Source organism: Mauremys reevesii, linkage group 8 (assembly GCF_016161935.1).
Source record: "Mauremys reevesii isolate NIE-2019 linkage group 8, ASM1616193v1, whole genome shotgun sequence".
Classification (NCBI taxonomy): Eukaryota; Metazoa; Chordata; order Testudines; family Geoemydidae; genus Mauremys; species Mauremys reevesii.
Genome location: NC_052630.1, coordinates 53658716 through 53682682, shown reverse-complemented (window position 1 = coordinate 53682682; position 23967 = coordinate 53658716). Strand labels below are relative to the sequence as shown.

Sequence of the window (23967 nt, the reverse complement as noted above, 5' to 3'; positions counted from 1 at the left end):
GAGATGCGGGGGCAGTGCTTGGGGCAGGGGCAGCATGTGGTGCACTGGAGTGGGGCAAGCCCCAGACTGCTCTCCCCAGCGGGAGCTTGAGGGCTGGATTAAACCAGCTGGCAGGCCGGATCCGGCCCATAGGCCATAGTTTTCCCACCCCTGTGCTAGGCACTGTACAAACACAGAGTGGTAGACAGCCCCACCAGGAAGAGCTAGCAGTTGAACTAGAGCAGACCCAGGGTGGGAGAAGGGCTCTAACACACAAGCAGAGTGAACAATGGGATGGTAGCAAGTGTCATGTTAGTTCCATAATTTTGTTTTAGGGGTGGTGTGTTTCGTTAGGAGGAGAATCGGCTAACTGGCAAGAAAAGGGAAAGGGGTGAGAGGGACGGAGCAGGGGAGAAGGTATGAAGGGCAGGTGTGGAGTGAAGCTCAGGTGACGAGATGTGGGTATGTCTATACTCACACTAGCGCTGAGCCAGCTAGCACGCTAAAAACAGAAGCGCAGCTGTGGTGGCCCAAGCAGCAGGACAGATGATCCTGTCCAAGACACTAACTACGTACTTGGGTTGACTAGCCCCGTCCCGCCACTCAGGCCACTCCCAGCTGTGCTTCTCTTCTAGCTCACTAGCTCAATGGGCGCTAGTGCAGGTACGTCTCCTCGAGCAGGAGCGGTCACCTCCCAGCCCCAGCGCAGACATACTTGGCGAGGAAGCAGGGTGGGAGCAGGGCAGGGGAAGGGTGAGAACAGGTTTGAGTCTTTTGACTGGAACGGCTGAAGGTCTCTGCCTTGGCTGCTCCTGCCCCTGATGGCTGGAGTCACTGGCTGGCTGCTCTCTGCAGTTTTCCCCCAAGGCCCCAATGGAGTGTATGCGGGGGAGAGGGGGAGACATGCCCTGCATGTTTCCTACTGTGTGGGGGGGGGCGGGGTTCAAGCAGGGATAAACTGCCCTGGATCAAATGACAGTTTAAAGTGTTTGGGGCGGTCTACACTAGGGAGGTGCGTTAGTGCCCCTGTACTGGGCCCTGGCTACTAATGGCTGAGATCCTCAGTGGAGACGTGGCCTAACCATGAAGCAATGGATGTGAACATGACGAATCAGAGCTGCAAGTGCCATTATTATTTGAGGCAGCCTAGTAACCACCCAGCCACAGAAAAACCCTGGCGTTGGCTTTGCACATGTGGTAGCAACAGTGGGGGAGCTAGTGTCATCTAAGCCCATCCAGAGCATCCTTCGGGACTTAGGTCCAACTTGCCACACAGGACATGGGGCCTTGGCTATGAATTCAGGGTTTGAGGGATGATGGGGTGGGGGTGGATGGTTGACAGTGCTGGGGCTGCATGAATGCTGGAGGATCCTCTGGGGAATCCACAGTGTTCCCAGCAGCCCTCTGGGGCCACTGTGAAGGAAAGCAGATCAGAGAGAGGCGAACAGCAAAAGAGACAGGTCCTCACTCTGTACCACAGTGGAGTCTTGGACATCAATCATGATGGTGGTGCTCTCGGTGGCTTTCTCCGTGTTGGCCGTGACGGAGGACAGCTCAGGTTCGCTCCTGCTGACGGCTCTGCTCATCTCCATCTGCAAGCTGCCCAGCAGGGCTTGGTCACTGGTGTCCAGGCCGCTGCAGTCCTGCTCTGTCAAACTAGTGTTCTTCTCCTCGTTGAGCTCAAGGGGGACTTTGAGGGGGCTCACTTCCTGCATAGCCCCAGCAAAGGCAGCATCACCGGCTGGGATTTCATTGGTTCTACAGGAAGAAAGGAGGAAGGCAAGGGGAGAGAGAAGGACAGATGGGATGGGGTGGGAAGAGGTGGGATGTGGGGACAACAGAAGAGAAGATGACAGGGGGGAGTAGGGAGAGCAAATGGGGAGGAAATGGAGAAGACAGAAAGGAGAGAATAAAGAGGGAGAAATGGAGGTAAAGATAAAACAGGGAGAAAGAGAGAGAGAAATGAAACCATGTGTGCTTTTGGAATGACTGTTCTTGCAATGTTAGAAAGGCTTCAGTTGGAATATAGTGAATGCTGGCTACAGTGCCCAACCTCCAAAAAGCAACCCCTTGTCTTAAGCAACCCTTTTAATGTATTCCTAAAGTTTTCTGTGCAATATTCTTTGGTTAAAGATCAGCCTCTGCTAAGCAACCAAGTTTTCACTGGTCTCTTGCATGGCTGGTTAAAATGGATTTCCCAGTATTTCATCAGTAAAGGGGGATCTGAGGCACTTCTGGAAATAATGACTATTATATTATTTTTATATTCATATTTTTGGCAGCTGTTGGATTTGTCTCTTGTGTGCATTGAACATTTCCCAGCAAGTTCCTCTGGCTACAGCGACACCAGTTGATGAAGGCAGAAATAAAAATTCTATAGCATTTTTCATCCACCGTTGCTCTCCAAGTGCTTTAACGTCCTATTGCTGGAGTCTCCTCTTTCCTAAGGCAAGGACTGCCCTGTGTTCCTAAAACCTCATGCCAGCAGAGAAGACCAGAACAGCTGGGATTGCAACAAGCTGCTGTGGGGCTGGGAGGGACCAGCAGATCCTTTCCTGCCTTTGCTGATCTCCAGTCTCGAGGATGGGGAGAGAAATGATCTCCCTGCGGGATATCCAGGAGGCCCTGGAGAGCACAGGTGAGAACATCTGAATAGGCTGTTGTATTCGATTAAATTTAATGGATTCGGCATAGCAGCCATAACACAAACGTTACATTTCATGTTGGACCTTGTAGGGAGATGGGGGGAGGGTCCCAATTAAATCAGGAGCCACGAGATTTGCTGTCCCTGATCCCGATCTGAAAATATTTCTCTTATGCTAGAAACTAGACACAGACCTGGTCAGAGCTTTATCACCTTGGGAGGAGACAGGGAGACTTCCCAGACCCTGGAGAAATGAGGATTACAGACCAAACCAGTGCCTTTTTTAAAAGCCAGCAGATGATGGTATTCTACATGACGGCTTACAGAAAGTTTACTACTGCACCTCGGGTGACTACTAGGGCACTGTCTGGAGCATTGTTCTGAGCACCGCTTCCTGTTCTGGGGAGGGCGCTATTGACCAGGATCAAGGGACAGACTGGTTCCTCAGGACAGACTGGCTGAGGAAAGAGAAGCGAAGCAAAAATGGACTAGAGGCTGCCCAAGGCTGGATGACAGATGAAAGGAAGGGCTCATGCCTGGAGATGCAGAACCATCAATAGATTGGCCCACCCACACTGCCCTCCCACCCCCAGGCGCCAGGCTTGCCATTTCTCCACAAGAAGGAGCCACAGATCATAGACATCAGGGATGGTGCGCCCTTTACCTGTTCAGCTCCTCTCCCGCCAGTGGCTCCTCCTGATTCGTGTCCTCCTTCCCCCCTTCATTTCTGGCCTGCTCTCCTTCCGTGGGATTGGCTTCCTCCAGGCCGGCCTCTTGGCTGGCTGACCTGCTCTCCAGGGCCCCAGATGGCTCCTTCCCCTCAGTTCTCACTCTTCGGTGCCGGCTGCGCCTCTGGCTCTGCCTCAACCGTGCTCGGTCTTCAATCCCTGCGCCTCCCCCTCCGCCTCCTCTCCCTCCCCCATCCTGCTCAGTCAGATCACAGTTCCCATGGCATGATTTCTGATGCCATTGTTCCCTGTCTCTCTTGGCTTGAGGGGATGGGCTTTTCTGGTCCTCTTTGGTGCTTGGGCATGAGTTGGTGCCTGCGATGGGTTGGTCCAGGCATTCCGCCTGCGGGTGCTCTGCGCTGCCTCCATGATCCTCTTCACCCTTCTCCAGGGTTACATTTTCCCCAGGAATTTTCCTCCTGAATATGCTGGCATGAGGGTTGATCAAGGGAGGGGCATCCTTGTTGAGGCCCTCCTGGCTGGACATCTGCATGTGCCTGCGGAGCTGACTGGTACGCTGCTCCCACACTGACATGTGATGTCGCCTTCTCCTGTCCCTCCTGGGAAAGGAAAACAAAGGGGTTCAGGCCACCTCTGTGCTGTCAGAAACCCAAGAACCCACCCCTAGACATACAGCATGCACCTGGGCCCAGACGGACCCATACGGAGACCCTCATCGCCCTGCTCCTCGGGCAGTCGCTTCCCGCGCAGCGGGCATGCAATGCTACCACTCTGACTTGGGAGCGTTCTACACCCACTCGGCACTGGTGTCAACACCTACACAAGACACAGGGCTCTGGAAAATCAGGCCCAATGTATGGGAGAGCTCAGACATGCAGACACAGGATCCGTACATCAAAAGACAGAACCCCACAGCTGGGGAGGCCCATACACACAAGCATGTGTGAACCTACGTATGCAACCACAAGACCATACACCTACAGACACAAGGAAACGTGGGCGTGCAAGAGCCCACACACGCAACTACATGAACATTTGAACCTATGGGGCCAGTATGTGTGGAACAATGTACACAAAAATATGGATGTTACAATTGCAGATCTACCGAGGTAAACACGTCAATACATACAAGTCGCCTAATGTACAAACGCACATGGCCACATATGCATGGGCTACTCTACGCGAAATCCAGAGGCCGCTACATGTAAAATCGTGGGCAGACATGCACAAATGTTTGTTAGCAGTCTGCTGGTCTCATCTTGAGAATGCAGTGCATCCGCTGACGGGGACTGTGCTGTTTGGTTCATGCTGTTCAGGGTGACGTTGGTGGATAATAAGATCATTGCTATCCCAGATTAGTCCTAGCAAAGCACTCAGCTTTGTGTGTATCACCAAGACCTGGCTGGCTGATTCAGCTGCCCCTGCACTGACCCAGATTTCCCCCAGTTCGGGATGAGCTGAGAGAAGTCAGGGCAATAATGGAGTCATGTTATTTGCATCTGATCCAGAGGTAGGAGGTACCCTGTTCAGAAATAGATTCGTCTTAGGCTGTGTCTACCCAAGAGACCTTACAGCGGCACAGCTGTACAACTGCAGCTGCGCCGCTGTAAGATCTATTGTGTAGTTGCTCTATGCCGGTGGGAGAGAGCTCTCCCCTTGACACCTCCAACAAGCGGCGGTAGCTACGTCAGCAGGAGAAGCTCTCCCACCAACATAGCTCTGTGTGCACCACCACTGGTGCTGGCGAAACTTTTGTCACTCAGGGGGATGGTTTTTTCACACCCCCGAGCGACCTACATTTTGCCGACATAAGTGCTTGTGTAGACATGGCCTCAATGGCATACATGTCCCAGGACAGAATGAAATTGGGATCACAATGTACAGGCTGCCATCGCAGATTTCCCATGCCTGCTGCCTGGGTATTTGTCTAGGTCAGTGTTGGAGTCACTGAGGCTTTGGAATTACACTATGGCCCCATAATCAGCACTCTGGCATTTACACTGACACCCATATCAGGGCCTCTCTTCCCTGTCAGAATGGTGCTGAGGGGCCTTAATGTAAATAAGAATCAGGCCTGCACTCGGGGCTCCTGTGGGATCTCAGAGCTGCTATGAGTACTATCGGACTGGCCCCAGTGACTTCTGGCTCTGCACAGATAACTGGAGGTGAGGAGGATGAACTTCTGTGTCATGTTCTCATTATTGCTCCTTCCAGTTTGAAGTCAGAACCCTCCATGACTCCCACCGGGTCAGAGGATTTCTTTTACTGGACTGATGGACTTGGTTGGGTTTCAGATTTCTCTAAGCAGAATACTGTGCAGCCAATGGCCCACTCTAGCAATGATCTGATAGGAAAGTATGATTATGTTTGTCTATTAAACATCCACTTTCCATAGATCTTCCTCGCTAAACCACAGCGTTATCTGGGTGGCTTGTGATGGATTAAATGTCAGAACGAGCCATCATCCCATTACCCGGATTCAAAAAAGAACTAGATAAACTCATGGAGGATAGGTCCATCAATGGCTATCAGCCAGGATGGGCAGGGATGGTGTCCTTAGCCTCTGTTTGCCAGAAGCTGGGAATGGACGACAGGGAATGGATCACTTGATGATTATCGGTTCTGTTAATTCCCTCTGGGGCACCTGGCATTGGCCACTGTTGGAAGACAGGACATGGGGCTAGATGGACCTTTGGTCTGACCCAGTATGGCCGTTCTTATGATCTGTTCATTCTAAGGCAAACTGAGTCAAGTATTTTTTTGCTGCAAGGATTTCTTCATTTACTTCCTAGGGAGTGTAGAACAGATCTGGACTGAAACGGACTCCCTCCACAGCAGCAGGGCAGCATCTGGAGAGGACAAATGCAGTATCTTCTCTGGCTGAATTTCAGCCTGTTTTGCTAGGAGAGCTCTAATTGAGACAACGCCCCTTGAGACGGATAAATTCTAGCCTGGGAATTCTGGGCCTACTATTGGATAACAGTATAAACAACTCCCTTGGGGAGGGCAGGATGTCAACCTCCTCCAAATGAATATTCTCAGGATCTAGCTCAGAAAACCATCTTTTAATGTTGCCTGTCTCTAACCTTCCCCTGGTGGGGAAGGTCACTGGGAAAGGCATTCCAAGGCAGGTGTGGGGTCCTTTGGAATCCTCAGATTTCCTTGACCCCTTTGAATCTGGCTTTCTACTGCGTGGCTGAGATACTGGTAGTCTTCCTGGTAGTTGACCTGCCTCTAACAAAGGCTGACGGGCAGATGTCCATGCTGATTCTTTCTGATCTGTCTTTCCCCCACCCTTTTAAAAAAAATAGACTTTTTTTCTTCCAAAAATAAGGGGAGAATAGAAAAAAGGACAAAAGAACAAAAGAGTAAAGGAATGGGAGGGAAAGGAAAGGAAAAGAAGGGAGAGACCAGGAGGGGAAAGGAGAGCAACATCTCAGTTTCCATCTGCCAGGAATTAAACAACGGTTGCTAATTAGATGTGCCTTCGTCACCTTGAGAACTCTGGTTCGGTGGTTCCATTCTTTCCTGATGAAGAGATTCCAGAGGATAGCGCTGGGCAACTGCTTACTTACCCTCATGCATAGGATTCAGTTTTGTCACCCCTCCTCTTCAGTGTGGACATAAAGCCAGTGGGAGAGAGAGGGAGTGTGTTTGGGCTCCATTGCCATCGACATGCAAATGACAAAGAGATGGAGGTCTTTGGCATCAGACCCAGACTGCACAGTCTCCTTGCTGACTCGGTGTGTAGCTGAAACAGGAGTTTAGATGAGAGTCCAGCCAAGATGTAGGGTGGTCGGGTAATGGACGTCAGGTAAACGGTCTGCCTCTCTTGTGGAAAGGGAGCTCTTACAGAACTGGGAGCATGGTACGATTTTATCCCATCCGCTTCTGGCTGAAACAATGGCAAACTTTTATCTTGGACATGAACTGCATCCCGGCAATCCAGACCTGTCACCTTCAGCTTGGACTGTTGCAATGTGGCCTCCCTGAGGCTATCTTCAAGCTAGTGTAGAACCCAACTGCCTGCTCACTGAGCAGTTCAGGGAGCTATAGCCATAGGGAGCGTGCTACACCTGTTCTGCAACATCTGCACGAGCTGCCGCTTCCCTGCTGCTTCCCTGCCGGGTGAATAAGGGTCTGATTTTACTGATCTACAATGTCCTGTGTTGTCGGGCACTGTACCCCTGAGGGCCTCCACACATACACACAGACACCACTGCACCAGCTGAGATCAGCTTTTACTCACAGTCTTTCCATCTGAATGGCTGGAGGCAGGGCATTCTGAGTGGAGGGCTCTCACCTCTCATGCTTGCTTCTCTCCTGGTCTGATAGAGCCAGAGTCTCTTGGCCAACAGGGTGGCAGTAATGTTCATCTGCCTGCTCGGCTTAGTGCCTTGGCAGGGGAGGACTAAATTCTGGGGGAGGAGGTTTGTACACGTACATTCTCATAGACGCACTCAGAGGGAGGGATGATGGGTGCATTTTAAGGGATCAAATAAAACCTTTAAAATATCACAAATGTGCACACAAACAGGCTTCAAAGGACAGACACCCCTACACAGGCACACAGATGCACACCAATAAACGCACGTACAAGCAAGCACACGCATACGGCACAAACATATGCATGGGCAGACACACGCCAGCACACGCAAATAAACAGACACCAGCTCACATGTACCTACAGTATCCGCACACACACTGAAGTGCTAACCTACACAAGCACACACAGACACAAGCAAATGGCAGCACAAGAGAGCACACTTAGTTTAGACACACACAAACCCACACACACACACTAACAGATGTGCAGAAGCAGGAGAACACACAAATCATATGCCCAGAGGAGCAAACATAGGCTCCAAAATAGGCTATGTAGAGGCCTAAATTTAGCACACACAAAAATACATGTAACCACATATGCACATAGCCACGCACAACACACAACCATATGGCACACATACAGTTGGCTGCTGCGTGGCTCCCACATCGACATGTGGTGTCTCCTCCTTCTGTCCCTTCTGGGAAAGAAAAATGAATAGGTTCAAATCACCTCAACCCTGCATGGACTTGCACATCGACAGTCACAAGCAGAGAAACACACGCACTCCTACGCATGTGCATAAAGTGATTTCAGGCATCCATCACTAGCATGCATGCGCACGTAACTGCACAGCATGCGCATACATGTACAAATGGAAAGGGGTTCATCACACCCACAAACTTCTACATAAACATGTAGAGATCATGGAGAAAATACTTTTGCAAACAAATTCATCCATCCGCACACACGCAAACAGATTTATACAGAGATAGGCACACACTGATATAGGCATTTCAAAGGGGTTGGGCATATAACATTATATATATACAGACACATGCACTCACTGAGCCTTAAATACACAGCACCTGATTCTCATTTAAACTAAGAGCCCTTTACACTGCTTTGACAGTATAAAGGATTCCTAAAGAGGGTTATGGAGAATCATGCCCATACACTTACTGTAGCATTCAGTCACATATACATACACATGCCACCTAGAATACATGTGCATGAAACACATGCAAATATATGTACAAAAATGTACACATTTTGCCAACCCATATACAAATCATACATATTGTGCATACATACAATATAGGCAAGGATATATTCACAGACTGCACACAAGCGAGAACTTGGTACCCATACAAAGTACATGCACACAGGACATGCAAGAAAGCAAATGACTGCATGCACACAACTGCGTAACTATACACTTATCACCAGGGATAAGAATGCTAGTCCTCTTTGTACAGCTCAAACAAAGGTATACAGACATGCAAAGAAATATTCAGAGTTACACATTAATAAAGGCATATGTGCCCACATGGTGACTTCATGACTAATATTCACATGTGCAAATACCAATGCATGTGTGTGCAGTTATATACAAGAACAAATGCAGACATAAAAAGTACATGCTAATACATTCCTACATACAGTGGCAAAAGCATAAATATGTCCATGTGCCAAACCTGCAAACCCACCTGCACATTAGGCACCGACATACCACACCGCACACACCCAAACCCATATGCACAATAGGCACTCCCATGATGCACCTTACACTCAAACCCACCCACATGGTAGGAACCTATGCATCACACACACAAATCCATCTGCATGGAAGGTACCCGTGCACTGGACATGCAAACTCATCCACACAGTATACACTCATGCAAACCTGTCCATATGGTAGGCATCCACATCCCATTCACTCAAACCTACCTTCATGCTAGTCACCCACATACATACAAATCCACCCTTGTCCACACATGCCTGCACACAGATACACGTACTTCCATAATTTCACTCTTCTTCCCCACATCCTTTTAGCATTAGGTCTTCTCCTCTTCACCTTTGTTTACACTCTACTTTAATTCCCACCGTTCCTACCACTGGTACTCCAGCACTAGCAACCATGGGTGTGCTAGAGTAGACAAGGTACAAGCAGCTGTCTAGAACTCTGGCCAAATTAGAGTTCCCCGCCCATCGTTCACGCTAGTGGATTACACTGTACTGGCAATGCTTGGTAACCTTTTATGGAAAACTCTAATGTAGACACAACCTTTGAGTATCAAACTTATTCCACCTATCACCACTTCCTTCCAACTTGCCTATATCCATCCATTTTCTAGCCTTCTGCTACAGTCTAAATCCCTTCGTTTCTTAAAATCTGTCATTCACACTAGGTCCAGCAGCCAGCTTCCCACACACTAAGAGCCCATTACAGCAGTCAGACTATGAGTTCTCTCCCCAAACCCATCCCCCAATATAGCCGCTTCCACCTCCACAGAAGAGTCACACCGGCAGTTCCTTTCCCAGGGAATGGGCAGGTCTTACAGCATCTCTGGCCCAACTAGGAGTAGGACATGTCAGAAATCCAGCAAAGCAGCCTGTTCTCATGACAATCTCAGCCCAGTGTTGCAGACCTAAGACGTTCAGATAGCATCCAAACTATCCGGAGAAACAGATGAAGTCAGGAGCTTCCCTGAACCTTCACAGTAGAGCTGACCAGAAGATGACAACTCCGTTTTGCAAAGGATTTCAGCATTTGGCTTTGTTTAGAATTGGAATGAAACCTGAAAATTTCAAAATCCTCCACGGAAGGAAAATTCCAAAAAGATTTCCTTTAGGATCAAAACATTTGTCTTGAAAAGAATCAAAACATTCCATTTTGACTTCATTTTAGAATATATAATACCAAGTACAAACGTCTGAAACTCAAAATCATTTCAAAGTGAAAAATGGAAATGTTCTGTCCCCAAAGTGACATAATGGGACGTTTCGACACTGGCAGAACTTTTTTGCTTTTTTTCCCCTGAAACAAAATCTCAGCAAAATTGACACAATTTCCCAAAGCATTTAGATTTCTATGGAACTGTTTTTTCTGATGGGAAATGGTTCTGTCAGCATTGTTCTGACCACTTCTAATCCAGAGACTCACTCATTAAATCCCCTTTTTTGCCCCCATAATGGAATCACTAATGGTTGCCCCCCAACCCCGCCACAATGGAATTGCTAGTGGGAACTCCTCTTACAGAGGAGCCAACAGGGCTCCTTCCTCCTCCTCCAGGAATAACTGTGGGGTCTTCTCCTTTATCAGAGGACTCAGTGCAGGCCTCTTGCAGAGGGTGTGGGTCTCTGACTTCACACTCTTAGCACATTCAGAGATGAAAGCCTTTCTTATTGCTTCTGTATAAAGACTTGAGCTTGGGATATTTAGGACAGCAAGGACAATCAGTAACCAGCACTGTCTGTTGATGTAGCTACCACCTTGAAACTGCCACGATCCTCTGTAATTAACAGCAGACCTGGCCCCTTTCTATTGGTCTTATCCAATTGTGTTGCTTCAGTACCATCAATGAATAGTGCCAGTGCCCTGCACGAGAGCAATACCTCTGTGTTACCTGTACCCTAGATGTGCATGCATATGTACATGCCTCGCACTGGTGCTACCTCTTGCAGAGTCCCCTCTCTCTTTCATGGCATGAGTGGCTATCACCATAAGAGCTCAAGAACCGGTTGCTGAAACGGTGCATGCAGAGGGTGACTCACTCAATGGAGGGCATGTTTGGAGCAGACATCGGGCTGACTTCCTTGGCTTTCTGCAGGGCATGCTTTTGGTTAAAAGCCTCCTCTTCCTCCTGCTCATCCTAAACGTTAAACAAAAATGTCCATTACAAGGGAGCACCAGGGAGTTTATATCCATCCAGATGTTGCAGGGGATTTGCAGGGTTATGCTGGATGCAAGATGCTGCAAACCAGGCCCGGTTCAGCCAGTAAGAAAAGGCTCAGGATGAAGCCACCAGAGCTGAGATGAGCCTTCTGAATTGCCCGGTGGGGTTTTTATTTTCACAAAACCCAGTCAAAACTGACATGGTTTCCTTGTTATGCCCAAGCTTTTCTAGAGTTTTCTCAGCAGGTTAGGCTCCACAGCAGTGCCCCATCACATAGTATTTGCCATAGCAGGACCTACCCAGTCTGGCATTCTGACTCTGGAAGTTGCTAATATATGATGTTTATCAGGAAGTAGATGAAAAATCCCATAGTGCTCCTGACTTATCATGACCAGAATGTAAAGACCAGAACCCAGGATACCTTCGATACTGCTGCAGAGAAGAGGGGTGAGTGTATGGTACCTCTTTCCCTCCAAAAGACGTGTGAGGGGAAACGGCTGCACTGGGGAGAATGGGACACTCCCTGAACCTAACAGACCCGAGCACTGCCAGTGTGGGAGCTGAGAGGGGCAGAATGGGGCATCCTCTGACCCCAAACTAAGCAAGTGGGACAATGGGGGCGGGGACAGAGGGGTATGCATGAGGATAAAATTGGGAGACCACCTGCTTCAATAGGTGTGTGGGGAAGACTGGTGCCACCCTGCCCCCAGAGTATGTAGGGAGGATCTGAGGAGAAGGGAGCTCACCCTGCCCCCAAAGTGTATAGAGATATATACATGCACAAGCACATAATGTGTGTGGGGTGTTCACACGAACACAGTGTGTGCACGGGAGCATGTGAGTGCTGTGGGGGGGGCGCAGAGTGCAGGGGGGGAGCGCAAGGGATGCATGTGTGCACGTGCAGTATAGGGTGTGTATGCAGGGGTGCGATGCATGGGGGGGCACGTGTTGGTGCTAACATCTGAACAAATATTTCCCGGGACAATTCTCAGCATAAGCCTGGGGCAGTTCTGTGTATCCCAGTGAATTTTAGCAGATTTTCCCTAAGATTACTGAGGAGATTGTAAAAGTTTGGGGCTGGGATAAATTACTAGATATTCAGGTGCTTATCTATATCTGAAAATGCCCCATATGACTCCTGTATCTCGCCCCAACTTCTGACTCTCCCCTTCTTTCTCCTTCCCTGAGTCTTGTCCAGTCAGCTACTGCCCCTGCCAGTATCCACACAGTGGGGTCTAGTGGCAGGGGGAAGCTGTTCTCATTAAAAGAGGAAATCCAGCAGCAGCAGCAGCCAACCTTGCCTAGGCATGGACCAGGCCTAGACTACCAGCCAAAGCGGGTCTGATCCATGGCCGCAGTTTCTGTACTGGGCAGCACTGATGTTTAGGTATTTCTCTGCCTGTATGACAGGGTGGTCAGGGTCAATTCCTGACCCAACATGGGATCATATTACCTTCATGAGCTTGGCTGAGTTACTGCAGCAGGAAATGCCATTTGTGGCCTTACTTCTATTCAGCCCCAGTAAAAACCCGGCACACTCTTTCCTTCATTGATACTGCCCAGAATCAAGGATGTGAGGAAATGGAGGTGAATGGGAAAGCCTAGATTTCAATATCTCAGGTGCTTCGCTCCCCACTTTGGCCACATACACCATCCTGAAAGCATTAGAGCTGCACCCAGAGGTGGCTCCAGGCCCCAGCACGCCAAGCGCGTGCTTGGGGCGGCAAGCCGCGGGGGGCACTCTGCCGGCGCCGTGGGGGCAGCAGGCAGGCTGCCTTCTGCGGCTTGCCTGCGGAGAGTCCGCTGGTCCCGTGGCTTCGGAGGACCTCCCACAGGCGTGCCTGCGGAGGGTCCGCCGGTCCCGCGGCTTCGGAGGCCAGCGATGGCCAAGAGCACACCTGCAGGAGGTCCACCGAAGCTGCGGGACCAGCGGACCCTCTGCAGGCAAATCGCTGGAGGCAGCCTGCCTGCCGTGCTTGGGGCGGCCAAATCCCTAGAGCCGCCCCTGGCTGCACCAGTCTCCTCCCTCTGAAGTTAGTGAGGCAGTGACAGTAGAGAGTGGAGGCGGAAATCTCCCTGCATGAGTCACTCTACGGTCACCCTTCCCCTCCCTCTGAGGTGCCATCTGCACTAACCAGAAAATGAAGTCCTCTCAGCACTGCTCCCCAATGGGAAGAAACACATTTTGTGTGTATCCCCCCCAAGGAAAGATAGACAACATAATGGATTATTCTGCTCCATTTCACTCGACTCAAACAAATCCGATTTACACTGGTGCTGGAGGCTACTCGCGGAGCCCTGAGAGCGTGAGGAACAGACAGACCACACTGGAAATGGGCAGCATGGAGCCTCTATGCTTTGGGGACCAACCCATCCTAAGAGTAATAATGATCCTGGCTGTTTTTACCTACACACGGCAATCCAGATGGTATCACAGCCCAAAGACTTCCCAGCAGGGCACTGAAGTCTAGTCTGGCATCGTCTCAAGCTGCGACGGTTAACTAATTATAACTGCACCAGTGTCAGACGGTAATAGGTGAGATGATTTTAAAATTGTTTCAGAATGCTGGACAAATCTTAGCTAATGAATCCTCACACCACACCTTGGGAGTCGGAGATAGGCTAAACTGAGGTGGAGAGATTACAGCCCTGATTCAGGAAAGCACTTAAGCACATGCTTTAGTTTAAGAATGGGTTTGAGTACTTCAGTAACTCAGCCCAAGGTTAGGGGTCTATTACAGGAGTGGGTGGGTGAGGTTCTGTGGCCTGTGATGTGGAAAGGTCAGACTAGATGATCATGATGGTCCCTTCTGGCTTTAAAGTCTATGAGCCCATGTGTGTGAGTGCTTTCTGGAACAGGGATGGACTTTAGCACATGCTTTCCTGAATCAGGGCCTAAGTGACTTGCCCAGTGGTAAGGGCTTGTCTACACTTGCAAGTTATTTCAGATTAAGGTAGGGTGGGAATTTGAAGTGAAATAGCTATTGTGCAATAGCTATTCCAGTCAATTTCCCCATGTAGACAAGCCCTAAATCAGTGGTAGAACCAGGATTAGAAATCAGGCTTTCATCTCCAACCTCGGCCCACCAAGCCATGCCATCTTTCTCAAGGCAGGAGCTCAGTGATGCAGGGTCTTGATACTCTTGCCCCTCACCAACAGAAACACAGGTTGAAATCTTATCATAGAATCATAGAATCTCAGGGTTGGAAGGGACCTCAGGAGGTCATCTAGTCCAACCCCCTGCTCAAAGCAGGACCAAACCCAACTAAATCATCCCAGCCAGGGCTTTGTCAAGCCTGACCTTAAAAACCTCTAAGGAAGGAGATTCCACCACCTCCCTAGGTAACCCATTCCAGTTCTTCACCACCCTACTAGTGAAAAAGTTTTTCCTAATGTCCAACCTAAACCTCCCCCTCTGCAACTTGAGACCATTACTCCTTCTTCTGTCATCTTCTACCACTGAGAACAGTCTAGATCCATCCTCTTTGGAACCCCCTTTCAGGAGTTGAAAGCAGCTATCAAATCCCCCCTCATTCTTCTCTTCTGCAGGCTAAACAATCTCAGTTCCCTCAGCCTCTCCTCATAAGTCATGTGCTCCAGCCCCCTAATCATTTTTGTTGCCCTCCGCTGGACTCTCGCCAATTTATCCACATCCTTCTTGTAGTGTGGGGCCCAAAACTGGACACAGTACTCCAAATGAGGCCTCACCAGTGCTGAATAGAGGGGAATGATCACGTCCCTCGATCTGCTGGAAATGCCCCTACTTATACAACCCAAAATGCCATTAGCCTTCTTGGCAACAAGGGCACACTATTGACTCATATGCAGCTTTTCATCCACCGTAACCCCTAGGTCCTTTTCTGCAGAACTGCTGCCCAGCCATTCGGTCCCTAGTCTGTAGCAGTGCATGGGATTCTTCTGTCCTAAGTGCAGGACTCTGCACTTGTCCTTGTTGAACCTCATCAGATTTCTTTTGGCCCAATCCTCTAATTTGTCTAGGTCGCTCTGTATCCTATCCCTACCCTCCAGCGTATCAACCACTCCTCCCAGTTTAGTGTCATCTTCAAACTTGCTACGGGTGCAGTCCACACCATCCTCCAGATCGTTAATGAAGATATTGAACAAAACCAGCCCCAGCACCGACCCTTGGGGCACTCCACTTGATACCGGCTGCCAACTAGACATGGAACCACTGATCACTACCCATTGAGCCTGACCATCTAGCCAGTTTTCTATCCACCTTACCGTCCATTCATCCAGCCCATACTTCTTTAACTTGCTGGCAAGAATACTGTGGGAGACTGTATCAAAAGCTTTGCTAAAGTCCAGAAATAGCACATCCACTGCTTTCCCCTCATCCACGGAGCCGGTTATCTCATCATAGAAGGCAATTAGGTTAGTCAGGCATGACTTGCCCTTGGTGAATCCATGCTGACTGTCCCTGATCACTTTCCCCTCCTTTAAGTGGTTCAGAATTGATTCCTTGAGGACCTGTTCCATGATTTTTCCAGGGACTGAGGTGAGACTGACTGGCCTGTAGTTCCCTGGATCTTCCCTCTACCCTTTTTTAAAGATGGGCACTACATTAGCTTTTTTCTAGTCATCCGGGACCTCCCCCGATCGCCATGATTTTTCAAAGATAATGGCCAATGGCTCTGCAATCTCATCGTCCAACTCCTTTAGCACCCTCGGATGCAGTGCATCCGGCCCCATGGACTTGTGCTCATCCAGCTTTTCTAAATAGTCCCGAACTACTTCTTTCTCCACAGAGAGCTGGTCACCTCCTCCCCATACCGTGCTGCAGAGTGCAGCTGTCTGGGAGCTGACCTTGTTTGTGAAGACAGAGGCAAAAAAAGCATTGAGTACACTAGCTTTCTCCACATCCTCTGTCACTAGGTTCCCTCCCTCATTCAGCAAGGGGCCCACACTTTCCTTGACTTTCTTCTTGTTGCTAACATACCTGAAGAAACGCTTCTTGTTACTCCTAACATCTCCGGCTAGCTGCAACTCCAAGTGTGATTTGGCCTTCCTAATTTCACTCCTGCATGCCTGAGCAATACTTTTATACTCTTGCTTAGGTCCCAAGTGGAAGTGAGATTTGGTGGTCATAGCCATCACACTCTTCAAAACTACTGCTCAGCACTGCCCAGGAGAGGACCAAAGCTGGAAGAGCAGTGCGCGACAGAGATGTATTGACAGAGCTCTGAGGAGGAACTGGGCTAGAACAGCAGGTGTGGGGCAAGGTTAGCACTGAGGAGCAGACAGAGGCCAGACTCAGTGCAGCGTTACTAGCCCTCCTGTTTCATAAGCACTATGTTTACTCACAAATTTAAAATCAAAGAAGGAAAAAAATAGGGAATGGGCTTCCCAGATGACCATGACAAGGACTCAGAAGTGGATTCCTGGGCCATATGGCATGGACCCTGTGTGGGGTCCATATGGACAGTCTGAACGAGGCTCATTGGGTAGTAAGGTGGGGGGGGGAGAGAGGGAGAGCATTAGCATCCCTTACCTTTGTCAGCTCCTGAGCATTGGCTAGGTTGTCCACAGCGATGGCCAAGAACACATTCAGAAGGGTGTCTGGGGGCGTTAAGAGTCGACACGTCATGTGATAATGGCCTGAGCTTCTACAGCAGCCAATGGGGAACACACAACCCCAGCCCCCTTGCCACAGAGGAACATGATGGCTTCAGAGAGAGGAAACCAGCACCACTGAAGGGACCAGGCAGCTGAGGGGCCCTACTTCACTTCAAGGATAAACCCTCTACTTTTCAGAAGCAGAAAAAGGCTGAATTTGAACCAGGTTGGTGGGGAGGGGTCCCATGGCCAGCCTATAGCATGGTCCCTCAGCAGGAGATAGGAATGCGGAGTGTCAGGAACACACTTTTTCCTCCATGCCTGAGGGGGGTAGTTGTAGGATCAGGCTCTTACCCCTGCCATGTGAGATGCGGAAAGGAACTCTGGAACACTCACTCCCTCAATATGAACAGAGCACTGAGTCTCTGATGAGCAATGGGAGGAGTTATCCTCTCACAGAGAGACAGGACAGAGGAGCTCTCACTAAAACATAGCAACCAAGAGGATACAGTTTCCAAACAAGGTGAGGATGATGAAGTAGATGGAGGACCACATGCCTGAGCGGACTCCACCCTGGGAGCGGATCCCGTTGTACATCACCTCATTCCAGTCCTCGCCCGTCAGGATCTGAACAAACAAACAGGTGGGACTATCACCCACGCTATTATTTTATATATAGCCCACCAGTTTTCTATCTGCAAATGTGTGCAGGAAGTGGTCCAAGTATGGAGCTCCTGTCTCAGGGACAATCCTGCCCCACAGCTGGGTTACATGGGGAGAAGGGATCCGCTCTGTGGTGAGGAATTAGGTGTCTTCCAGAGATTTTTGGAATCTACAGCATGTGGCAGCAGAACACCAGCTTTCATTTAATTTAGGGGCGTGGATCTCCACTCCTTTATGCCAGAGTAACTCACTGAAGGCAATGGAGATACACTGTAACTGCATGGAGAACCAAGCCTTAAGCTTAAGAACATAAGAATGGCCCTACTGGGTCAGACCAAATCTCCATCTAGACCAGTATTCTGTCTTCCGACAGTGGCCAGTGCCAGGTGCCCCAGAGGGAATGAACAGAACACGTAATCACCAAGTGATCCATCCCCTGTTGCTCATTCCCAGCTTCTGGCAAACAGAGGCTAGGGACACCATCCCTGCCCATCCTGGCTAATAGCCATTGATGGACCAATCCTCCATGAATGCATCTAGTTCTTTTTTGAACCCTTTTATGGTCTTGGCCTTCACAATATCCTCTGGCAAGGAGTTCCACAGGTTGACTGTGCATTGTGTGAAGAAATACTTCCTTTTGTTTGTTTTAAACCTGCTGCCTATTAATTTCATTTGGTGACCCCGAGTTCTTGTGTTATGAGAAGTAGTAAACAACACTTCCTTATCTACTTTCTCTACACCAGTCATGATTTTATAGACCACAATCATATCTCCCCTTAGCCGTCTCTTTTCCAAGCTGAAAAGTCCCAGTCCTGTTAATCTCACCTCATATGGAAGCCATTCCATATCCCTAATCATTTTTGTTGCCCTTTCCTGAACCTTTTCCAATTCCAATATATCTTTTTTGAGATGGGGCGACCTCATCTGCACACAGTATTCAAGATGTGGGTGTACCATGGATTTATATAGTGGCAACATGATATTTTCTGTCCTATTATCTATCCCTTTCTTAATTATTCCCAGCATTCTGGTTGCTTTTTTGACTGCCGCTGCACACTGAGTGGATGTTCTCAGAGAACTATCCACAATGACTCCAAGATCTCTTTCTTGAGTGGTAACAGCTAATTTAGACCCCATCATTTTATATGTTTAGTTGGGATTATGCTTTCCAATGTGCATTACTTTGCATTTATCCAGCTTCTAGATCTTTTGGTTGTAAAGAGAATGTTAGAACATGAACCACCCCGGGTGGTGGATAAGAATCAGATAGCCGGGGGTATTGACTGTATGGTAGAAAAATCCAGCTGCCTCATTTTTACCAGGCCCCTACCTGAAACACTGTCATGATGGCTGCAGGGAAGGTGTCGAAGTTTGCAGAAGGAGTCCCATCCATGAAATTAAATCTGAAAACGAACCAAAGGGAAATGCACAAGGTGGAATATAGAGGTGGCACCACATCGCTGTTTTCTGTCCTCTTAGTTCTGCTGCTCCTATAATAGCCTACCCCATCCATTCACCACTTCCCTCAACTTTCCCTTCTTCTTTGTCCCCATTTCAACTTTATCATGAGACAGGTAAGGACCCTGGAGCACTTGTGCAGGAATCTGAACAGACATCATGCCCATCATGCCCTGAACTAGGCTGATCTAAGGTCCTTCAGAAAAAGGAACATTATTGGTACTCTGGTGCGAGCTGGTGGGTCAGTGTTTTCCTTGAAAGGGTGGGAGATGATATTAATCACTGTAAATAAAAGGGCTCCAATCTTCCCTGGCCTTTCATGCACTTACCTGCCTCCAAACAGCTGCATTCCCAACAGAGCAAAGACAACAATGAAGAGGAAAAGGAGGAAGAGCAAGCTGATTATCGACTTCATGGAGCTCATCAGGGAGACCACCAAATTCCTCAGGGATGCCCAATACCTGGAAAATGCAGACGTTACTGTAGCAGTAGCAGCAGGACTGTGCAGAACAAGGGGAATCTGGATCTGTGATGGCAGCCAGGTGAGAACTAGGAGCCAGAAGGGGATAGTGAAAGGGGACAGGTGGGCCGAGGGGTAGGGAGCCAATAGGCAGGGACGCATGTTCCTCTTTACTTACTTTGTTATTTTAAATATTCTCAGAAGACGGAGGGCTCGTAAGACGCTGATCCCAAAAGAGGTTCCTGGTCTGAAGATAGCCCAGACCACTTCGAAGATGCTTCCTACTGTGACCTGGGGGATCAGAAACACACATGAGAACAAAGCCTGCGTAAGTAACATGGGCTTAGAGTGTCAAGGACCATAGTAATCACAGGAAGTCCCTCTCAGGTGTGCAACTCCATGTGCTGGCCAGCCCTATGTAATCTGAAGCTAGTAGTTTGGATCTCAGTATGCTGTAACAGACTATGTTGCTTGCCTTTCTATCCCTTCTACTAGGCACACCCCCTCCCCACAGCTCTCTGGAAGGACTGTCCCATTCCCATTCCCCTCTTTAAGTTATGTTGTAACCTGCCCCCCAGAGACCTGCAGACTGTTCTGCTGCCTACAGCATTTGCTCTAGTTTAATGCACTGCTTACCCCACAGTCAAAGCAGTTGAAAGAGGAATGAAAGTAAAGGCGCGGCCCCATTCCATACATCTTTAAGGACATCTCCAGGAGGAAGAGCCCAAGGAACAGGAACTCTGCATAGTCTGAAACAGGGAAATTCAGGTGCATTAGCTACACATCTGCTTCTCCTTATCTGTGCTTAGAAAACAGTGTAAAGAGCTGATACAGTGACCCCTGCATGGGGTGTCAGCAGACAAACCTTCAACACTCCAGGAGAACCTCTACCACTTGATCTAAAGGAATAAGTCCATTAGCTGGTTGCAGCTGTAGGTTATTAACCTCTAGTGGCCCAGCCACTGCAGGGGGACATGACAGACTTTACCAATGTGTTATGCTGATACTAGATTTTATGGGACCTTGTGCAAAGACAAGCAGGATCCCCAAACAGAGCTCACTAATCCACTCAGCACATTCTAGGAGACAGGGCAAGCAGACAGGAGGATCAAGGTCCTTTTCACTGACTCTGTAGGGAAGGAATGTGGAACTGGTTGCTTCTCTCTTGAGATCTAGGAAGTTTGTGTATCATTAGCTGGTATGCAGAGAATGGATCAAGGTGCTTGCCTTCATGAATCACAGATAATTGCACCCCCAAAGGGTGTGTGTTGTTAGGGAGAGTGTCACAGAAGAACGGGTGCACTCACTGAAGTGAAGTCACTTCTGCAGTGGAACACAGCTGTGGTTAATAGCACACAACAAACACTACACAACAGTTTTAGGGGCAGAAATGAAGAAATTCTCCAAATTAAACTGCAGGGAAACTTTTGTAGCCCTGATGTAATTACTCCACAGCTGGAGTCTGGCCAAGAGATGCAGTTATCAGCTGTACGCTTGTGAAAAGTGTCACGGATCTTTCAGGAGCATTAGTGGCCAAGTCAGTTTTCCATATTGTCCAAAAGGTGGCTCTCATTAGAACCCGCAGCCATACCACATCATCTTGTGCTGACATCTCAGCAGATAGCTTCATAGACTTGAGCTGAATCTGTATTTGAATGGGAGTCTTTCAAGGTGTAGCAGGAGTGGTATATATTCAGTAGGTGTTACTCATCCTACCGTGTGAGTACTGAACCAATGCCCCAGGAGCACTATGTTGCTGTCTGTAGGATGAAATGTAAAACTGAGGTTCTGATTATTCATGGCTGTTAGTTCATGGCCGTCAGATCTACGGCAATTTTTTTAACTCTGATGCCCTGGACAAACTCTAATTGGGAATTATATTCTGTCTCCCTACAGTCCTCATTGGATTCAGTTGGCTGCAATACACTTCTCATTTGTGCCCAGATCTCTTGTGTAGTGTCATTGTTTCTATTAAACAATTCAAGGATGGCTGCATTTCTATGCTGGGACAAAGGATTCCACTCCGACCTATCTCAGAAGGGTGCTAATTAGTCTTTGTTCCTTACATTACTACAGCAGGGTAAACTTATATTATGTCCCCACTTCACACTGATACAAAACAGAGTCACCTCCCTTGCAATCTGTATTGGATTTGAATGACATGAGTCCAATCAAACTCATTCTTGTTTATCTGCTGGGAGAGAAGCAGAACCGAAAATGATTTCAGTGATGATGAGCAAGACAGCGGACATCAGTGGAAATGGGCTGTGTACAATATTCAGGATGGCAAGCATGAGTCTGATCTCCCTCCAGGTTCATGCCAGTCTGACCCCATTGACCTCAATGGAGTTCACTCCTGATTTACATTGGGGTGACAAGAGAATCATACCCAGTGCCGCCAACAGCTAAAGATCTTCCTGTAACAGGCTGTGAGTTGCTGCCCTCTCCAGTCCTCCTGGAAAGGCAGCAAACCATGCCATATGCTGACAGTCCTGGGGCTCCAAGCAGCCATGTCGTACTTGCACAGATGGTTGACCCGTGTCCAGGGGGGTTGGTGTTCTGTACAGCCTGTGTCACTGTAACACACCCAAACAAGGAGAGGGACCTGGAACTCACAGAGGAGGTGGGTGAGCCACGGAGGCTGGTTGTGATGGACAATGGCCACGCAGGCAGTGTTGAGAGCCACCAAGCTCAAGACGGTCCAATAAAACACTTGGGATTTCACCATATGGCGAACGGAGATGCGCAGAAGTCGCTCCTTGTGCCGGAAATAGGAGGCGCCATCCACTTTAGCACTCCTGATGCTGCCACGAGCGAGAGGGGTACCTGAGGGGGAGAGGCCAGAATTGAACAATGGAACACGGTGGTTTTGCTCAGCAGAGGACCTGACCAGGTCAAACTCCCTTCTGACCAGGGGATGGGAGGAATTATTTCCTCACTCAAGGGCTCCACTATGGCAGGATGGGCTTAACCTGCCAGCTCCTATACAAGCTCTGAAATGCAGCAGAAACAGTGTGGGGGCTCCATTCTCTGTGCTAACAACGAACAGAAACATAAGGTCTTAGCCCATCTCCACTTTGGCTTTGCTCCCCTCAGGATTTTACAAGATGCTCCACATCATTAGAGGACTTGTGGGGAGGAGACTCTGGACTGACTTAGCATTGGGCTCTGAGAAAGAGTCTATCACACAGGCTGGCGAACTGGCCTCCACTCACCCACGGAGGAGATATCAACACAATGTTCGTCACTCGAGTCACGATTCACTGCTTCTGTCCGGTTCCTTTTGATTGTTGCTCTCCTGAGCACTGGAAATGAAGAAGAGGGAGTTCTAGTTACTACTGCATCTAAATGCTGCCCACAGACTGTTCGACTGACTCCTATCCAGGCTGTTACTTGGTACCCAGCTAACCCGGTAACCGGGGTCTCAGTAACTGAATGGGGCTGCCGTCCAGTTCCCAGCACTCAAGTAAGTCAGGCGCTCTGTACTGAGAGAGGCTGCAGATTGGCTCCATGCTCTCTGGCATGTTGCACCCTCCCTAACCAGGAGAGGCTGCTGTCGAACCCCACTGCTCTAACATGATGGCCTCCTGTTAACCAGCAGAAACAGTTCCCAGCACTCCCCAAAATCATGTATCTGGTTCCCATTGCTCTAGTGAGTTAAACTGGAGGTTGTAGCTGGAGGCAGAAAAGGGAATGCAGCTACATTAGCTAGCTTATTGTTTTCCTTACCTTCCAAGGCTGATGTCCCAGCATTTTTATTCTCTTCAGCCAGCATTACTTCCTCTGCATAAAAACAAATGGTTTAGTGAATTGTCTCCAAGTGTCTGATATACCAGGGAATGAAAAGAAGAAAGCTCAGAGCACCCACAGACTTCACATCTGGCGCTCCCAGCCAGAGGGAGGAGGAAGGGCAGTGAGGGAGAAAGAGACAGAGAACCCGTCAGAATCACAGAAATGTAGGAGTGGAAGGGACCTTGATAGGTCATCTAGTCCAGTCCCCTGCACTGAGGCAGGACTCAGTATTATCTAGACCATCTCTGACAGGTGTTTGTCTAACCTGCTCTTAAAAACCTCCAGTGATGGAGATTCCACAGCCTCTCTCGGCAATTTATGCCGGTGTTTAACCACCGTAACAGTTAGGAAGTTTTCCCTAATGTCCAACCTAAATCTCCCTTGCTGCAATTTAAGCCCATTGCTTCTTGTCCTGGCCTCAGTGAATAAGTAGAACTAATTTAACCATCTCTTTAGCACCACCTTCTATGTACTTGAA

General features: G+C 48.9%; 1 protein-coding gene across 3 annotated transcripts in view; it reads right to left on the bottom strand.

The window, feature by feature from the left end:
* The window catches only part of CACNA1E (calcium voltage-gated channel subunit alpha1 E), a 269347-nt gene that overhangs the window by 62518 nt on the left and 182862 nt on the right, over positions 1-23967 (bottom strand). For 2 of the 3 annotated variants that reach the window (XM_039483761.1, XM_039483762.1), the window contains exons 11-22: positions 23427-23480; positions 22913-23002; positions 22314-22523; positions 20334-20446; positions 19876-19988; positions 19567-19698; positions 19110-19182; positions 17626-17743; positions 17052-17119; positions 11417-11514; positions 3288-3911; positions 1448-1737 (exon numbers count right to left, since the gene is read on the bottom strand). In XM_039483761.1, the coding sequence (XP_039339695.1) occupies positions 1448-1737; positions 3288-3911; positions 11417-11514; positions 17052-17119; positions 17626-17743; positions 19110-19182; positions 19567-19698; positions 19876-19988; positions 20334-20446; positions 22314-22523; positions 22913-23002; positions 23427-23480 (1983 nt within the window). Of the gene's footprint in view, positions 1-1447; positions 1738-3287; positions 3912-8279; positions 8337-11416; positions 11515-17051; positions 17120-17625; positions 17744-19109; positions 19183-19566; positions 19699-19875; positions 19989-20333; positions 20447-22313; positions 22524-22912; positions 23003-23426; positions 23481-23967 lie in introns of all 3 variants that reach the window. The other variant, XM_039483760.1, reaches the window with a different exon arrangement.